The 6310-nt window shown below is 51.7% G+C and overlaps 1 protein-coding gene across 1 annotated transcript; it reads left to right on the top strand.

The window, feature by feature from the left end:
- Positions 1 to 3777: 3777 nt before the first annotated feature.
- Positions 3778 to 6046, top strand: Hand1 (heart and neural crest derivatives expressed 1). Its single transcript, XM_051167715.1, has 2 exons — positions 3778 to 4320; positions 5899 to 6046. Exons 1-2 carry the CDS (start codon positions 3778 to 3780, stop codon positions 6001 to 6003), a joined length of 648 nt encoding a protein of 215 aa, XP_051023672.1. The 3' UTR covers positions 6004 to 6046.
- The last annotated feature ends 264 nt before the right edge of the window (positions 6047 to 6310 follow it).

Genomic DNA, 6310 nt, shown 5'->3' with positions numbered 1-6310 from the left:
AATGTGAATGTCGTCTAAGGCTGCAAATACGTGTAAAACCCTAAATATATGTGGTATTTGGAAGTCCCGCAGCATATGCTGGTCAAATTGAACGTGAAGATTTTGTGTGCTGCCCTGGAGCTATGGAGCCTGCCAACTGTGAGAATGCCTATTGTGAATTTTGTGTGTCTATGTGTGTTGTCTAGTGAATTTATTTATTTTCTTTTTAAATTTTATATTATTATTGTTGTTGTTGTTGTTGTTGTTTTGAGACAGGGTTCTCTTGTAGTCCTGGCTATCCTTGACTCACTTTCTAGACCCTGGAACCTCACAGAGATCTGCTTGCCTCTGCCTCCCAAATGCTGAGAACAAAGGTGTGTGCCACCATGCCTGGCTCAGTCTGATTTTTTTTTTTTTTCAGTGATTTTTGAAATGTGCTTTTTCTTTTTTCAGATTTTTTTTTTAACTTTTAAAATAAACTTTGTTATTTAAAAACTTGCAAATAAATAAAAGCATCACACACCAAAACCAAGCAGACCCAACATCTGTACAACTCAGTGAACTTCTCTCCAGTTAGGCCAGCATTTGCAATAGAAATGGTGGCACAGTGAGTTGCATACTTTCACCATCAACTTGGTTTTGTGCACTTATCTCCCACCAAAACAAACAAACAAACAAAATCCATGACAGAATTAGAACTAGAAAAGCAATTAGCTTTATACCCTCTCTCTCCTAACTTGCATCCATCACCAGACATTCAGTGGCACCCCTCGACCAATTCTATGCTTGCTTCAGCCTCCCAAGTCACACTCCATGAACCACTGAGCCCCCATGGTTAAACTGGGGATTTTTGAGAGTTTGTGTTGTGAATATAACTCTCAAGAATTTGTAAAGAATACAAAATGAGCATACAGCCATACGCCTGTAATCCCAGCATTCAGGGAAGCAGAGGCAAGTGGATCACTGTGAGTTCTGAGGCCAGCCTGGTCTTCGCAGTGAGTCCAGGACAGCCTAGGCTACATACAGAAACCCTGTCTAGAAAAACAAAACAAAACAAAAAATTCAAAATGAAACTGGATGTGGTGGTGACCTCCTGCCTGAAACCCCAGAACTAGGTGAGGCAGGAGCATCAAGGTAGGTTACATGAGACTTTGTTATTAATTAGTTAATTAATAATTAATATAAAATAAATGTTTGTGGTCTGGCAAGAAGGTTCAGTAGGTAAAGGTGCTTGTCACCAAGGCTGAGTTTACAGCAACTTACATACTGGAAGGAGAGCATTGACTCTGACCTCCACATGCACATTACAGCACCCATGTGCTCCCCACAAATAATTAAATGCAATTAAAAAGTGCTTGGGCCTATGAGAACATCTCTGCACTCCTACATCCAGAGACTCTGATAAAACTGTGACCTTTTGTGTCCCTGAGTACCCAAATTGGACAGAGAGTTAAAAAAAAAAAAAAATCCCAGGAGTGTGTGGATCTTGCAATACTGTATGCCACGCCATGTCACTGCAATACTAAGGGGAATGCCATCTGTAAGAAAACAGGAGCGGTTGTGTGTGTGTGCCACAGAAGGGACCAGCCTATGTGTACACCCAGATTGGAGTCTCCAGAGGTCAGTACTATGCTAAATTGAGGATCTGGGCCCTTCTCTTGGAATTACTCCTCTCCACCCAGATTCCCTCATTCCCAGAGTGCCTCTCCGCCTGCCAGGCACAGCTTCGGAACCAGAGAGGAGTCTGATCAGGCTTCAGCTCCTCCTCGGCTCAGCCCAACCCCAGCTCTGCCGTCAGGGCGGGCGCCAGGCGCCAGCGCCAGCAAGCTCGGCGGGTTTCCAGCTCGCCTGAGGGGAGAGAGTGGGCTCCCAGGACCTCTCTCCACAGCTGTCCACAAGCTTCTGCACAGCCAAGGCCCCCAGCCCCGCCAGCTCCCACAGGTGGCACCTTGGAGCTCAGACCAAGCGATTGCCAGTTTCCATCCACGCCCCAAAGCGAGCGTATTCTCTCAGAAGTCCACATATACACAGGCAGGCAGAATCTCAATACGGGGTCCTGTGACTTTACACATAAGTGCTGTCACCTGCTGGGCCCACGACCTGCTCCACATTCGTTTTCACTTACCCACTTGCTACTGGGCCTCACATTCCATCTGCGCATGGTGGCCTTTCTCCCACTGTCCCTGCTTGGTAATTGTCTTTCTCCCAGGATGGGCCTCCATAAGCAACTTTTGAGTGGCTGGATCAAAAGGGAATCAGAAGAATTTGACATCGTTATCATTTTCTCCTTAACTCACATTTGACAGAAAAGCACATCTCCTGCACCCCACCTAGGTAGGGAAAGAGCGAGACCAGAAAGGATGGTGAGGTTGGAGGGGACCTGGGGAAAGATAAAGACCCAGAGTCCCAGGCCTGAAGCCTATATCCTGGTCTCCTAGATTCTTATCAACTTTTGGGAGCGATCTATCTCTTTATAGAATCCCATCGGAGAAGTTCCCTGCACTGGAGGAAAAGCAGCAAGGCTGTATAGATAGTCCGTGCCTCAGCGGGGTGGGTTTCTCCGTGGGTATCAGGGGTCAGGGGCTGGATTCCTACAGTGTCGGCCTCCGTGGAGGGATCTTTATAGAACCAAACATTTTCCTGCGGGTGGTGAGCCGGATGGAGTAAGTAGCCCAGCAGTCGCCTGCCCTACGTGCGAATCTTCCGAAGACACTGGGTAGTCTCCTGCCACAGAGATGCCTCAGGGCCAAGGCGCCGCCAGGCTGCCTCGCCACCAGCTCGGCCTGCCGGCGTTTACACCGAAGCAGGCGCCTGAGAGGCGAGAGGAGCAGAGATCAGCCACCGCCTCCACTCCCCAACCCCCAAGCCCGGAACAAACCGGTCAGTGCCCAAAGAGCTGGAAGCCCTCTCTCTTTCCCGCCCACTTCCAATCGGCCTCTGGAAAGGTCCTCTTGGGAGTCAGCAGCTGGGTGAGAAAGAGTGCAAGACCGCTGGGAACCACCTAACCCTTGTGGGGCAGTAGCTCCAGGTTCAGCCTGAAGCAGAGGACCTAAGGGCGGGGCTGGAGGTGTTAGGGCCTAGCCTACTTCCCTGCTGCGCCTGGTGGCCTTCAGGCTCCCACGACGAGCAGTGTCCGGGTTCAGGGAATGCTGGCTATCCTATTCTGAATTTCAGGCCTAAAAACAAGAGCCAGTTTTGCTCTCTGGTCCTCAGTTTCCCTATCTGTGAAATCAAGTGTGCGTGTGAGTGTGCGTCTTGGTGAGGCTGTTTTCAAGAGATGACTCTAGAATCCCTTTCCTTAGATTCATGAGAGAAAAGGGTGGTAGCTTCAGTACAGGGCGTGGGCAGGCCTGGCCTCAAGTTCGTAGCCCCCGCCCTCCCAGGAGGGGAACTGGGAGAGGGGAGGGACATAGGCGGGACCGGTTCTCAGTCCCTATGGTCAGCTTAGAATCGTGTGGCGTTTGCTGAGCATAAAACTTGGGACTGCCACCCCCTTTCCTCCTCCTGCCATTGGCTCCAGCTAGAGGTTGACATCAAAGCCGAGGCCTTATATAAGCAGGGTCCTGATGGCAAGTCCGCAGAAGGGTTAAACGGGTCTTTGGAAAGCCCGCACCCTCGCCCTTGCTGCTTATAGAAACCCTCAAGAAGCCGACAGGTCCCTCGTGTCATTTCCAGCCTTGCTCAGGACTCCTCCAAAACCCAGCCAATTCGCTGCCTCAGGAGCCCCACTTGGTGGTCCGGTTCTATGGGGCGACGCTAATTGGGCTGGCGCCTCAAGCCAGGAGCCTCTCCAACAACATGAACCTCGTGGGCAGCTACGCACACCATCACCACCATCACCACCCACACCCGGCGCACCCCATGCTCCACGAATCCTTCTTTTTTGGTCCGGCCTCCCGTTGCCACCAGGAGCGGCCCTATTTCCAGAGCTGGCTGCTGAGCCCGGCTGAGGCTGCCCCAGATTTCCCTGCGGGCGGGCCACCACCTACCCCCGCAGTAGCGGCGGCTGCCTATGGTCCCGATGCCCGGCCGGGTCAGAGCCCAAGTCGGCTGGAGGCTCTTGGAGGCCGCCTGCCCAGGCGAAAAGGCTCGGGACCCAAGAAGGAGCGGAGGCGCACAGAGAGCATTAACAGCGCGTTCGCAGAGCTGCGTGAGTGCATCCCCAACGTGCCGGCGGACACCAAGCTCTCCAAGATCAAGACTCTTCGCCTGGCCACCAGCTACATCGCCTACTTGATGGACGTGCTGGCCAAGGATGCACAAGCGGGTGACCCGGAGGCCTTCAAGGCTGAACTCAAAAAGGCGGATGGCGGCCGCGAAAGCAAGCGGAAAAGGGAGTTGGTGAGTCTTGGGGTTTGTACGCTCCAGCCAACGGTGCCGGGCTGGGGTAAGTTAAGAGCAGGCCTGCAAACATCGGAGAACTATATTATTCTGAATGCGGATTCTGAAAGGCTAGGAAGGGTTCTGAGATTGTCACCGTCTGTCCCTGTGTGCACGGAGGGGAGAGGGATCAGTTAAATTCAGTCATTAGTGAGTGAACATAGAGAGTCTTGCTTTTAAAAAGTGATCCTAAGGCTTTTGAGGATGAGTGGAAAGCCCTGGGCCCCCAAGAAGGTGCGTTCTGTATTATATTTTGTTTTAAAATTGCAGGAGTTCTGAGACTTCCTTTGGCTCTCCTGGAAGCCAGGTTGAGAATGAAAGTAGGAAATGACGTAAATGCTGTGCTCATATGAAATTCTCCCCCCCCAAAAAAAATCTTTTTAAGTTAAAAAAAAATGAATGCAAGTAGGGGCTCCCTACTTTAATTTGCTTGAGTATGTATATTTGAATGTGGAATCAATTACCCGCTTTCCAAAGAGTTTACTGGAGAGAATTATTTACCTCCGTTGTGGTACTAACCAGAGGAACAGGCCCACTGCAGGAGTAAGAGGGAGAAGTGGGGTGAAAAGTCAGTTCTTCAGCGCTGGGTCCAGTCTGTACCACGAGCTGCTAGGCTGGTTGGCTAAGCAATCTCAAGCCATTGTATGCAACAAGCAGGAGGGGCTTTGGCCTTTGAGCTAGCCGAGTCAGCCTTCCGGGGTCTTCTCCCGTTTGAGTGATCTTTCTCCTAAGGGCGGTGGGACTTCTGAGTGCCAGAGTTCCTCCAGTCTGGTAGGCTCAGACCCAGGCACAGTAGAGCAGACTGGGGACTTTTGCTAGCTTTTTTTTTTCTTTTTTAATCTGACCCACAGGGCCTGTGGCAAAGTAGGGCTTGCTTACCTGGAACCACCGGAAAGACACACTTCCAGTCTTAGCCGCCTTAGGCCTGGGCCTCAGCCGCTGGAGATGCTGGCGGGAGTAGCACCTTGCTGGAAGGCAGTTCTAGGGCCAGTCCTGAGCCTGGTAGGGCACTGCTTCTTACAAGTAGCAGTACCATGTACCACAACGGGTGCCTGCTGGAAGAGCTGGTACTGTGGAGCCCAGGCCAATTCTTCTCTCCCTGAGTGAGGGAGCTTTCCAGGACTGCTACTAGCACCCACTGTGCACCCAAGGCAAGATAGCAAGCTATATATCGAGTGGATTACTATTTCCACCCTTGCTATACCAGTCCCCTGCAATGCTTGCTCCCTCTGCCTGGAAGACGCCTTAAAGCCAAAAGAGTAAGGGGTCAGTTTCCCCAGACTTGGTGAAGAATTCTCGGTTGCAAAACTTCCCCAAGCTGGTATAACCATCCTGGATCCCAGGAACTTAGAGCATAAAGGCAGATTTATGACCCTGATTGTTTGCTTCACAGACATGTCACTTATTTAAAGCCGCCCAGTTACTGCTCCCGACCCATTCCTCCACCCCCCTCCAAGCCGGGGAGACCGAACTGAATAACTTAAACCTGACTTCCTTGCTTTTTTGTTTGTTTGTGTGTTTGTTTGTGTCCGTTGGCAGCCTCAGCACGAAGGCTTTCCTCCTGCCCTGGGGCCTGGTGAGAAGAGGATTAAAGGGCGCACCGGCTGGCCTCAGCAAGTCTGGGCACTGGAGCTAAACCAGTGAGACCAGGCCGGCGCCGAGGACCCGGCCGTGGCTGGCCCACCTGGCCACCTGGAGAGGAGAGGGAAGGACGCAACCGCCCAGGCCGGCCTCCGGGTTCCCCGCGCGCGCCTCGCCCGGTCTCTGCGGAGCGCCGACGGCGAGTCGGCGGCTGCAAACTACCCATTAGGATCGCACGTGCAATGTCATTTGAATTTGTTAATACAGTAAGAGAAAGAGAAATTTATATATATGTTCACTTCCCGCCGAGGGCGGCCCTTGGAGGCTCGATTCAAGAGATGAAGGGACTGCAGAAATCCAAGTGCCCAAA

Source organism: Acomys russatus, chromosome 25, assembly GCF_903995435.1.
Source record: "Acomys russatus chromosome 25, mAcoRus1.1, whole genome shotgun sequence".
NCBI classification, from domain to species: domain Eukaryota; kingdom Metazoa; phylum Chordata; class Mammalia; order Rodentia; family Muridae; genus Acomys; species Acomys russatus.
This window is presented reverse-complemented; position numbering and strand designations above follow the sequence as displayed.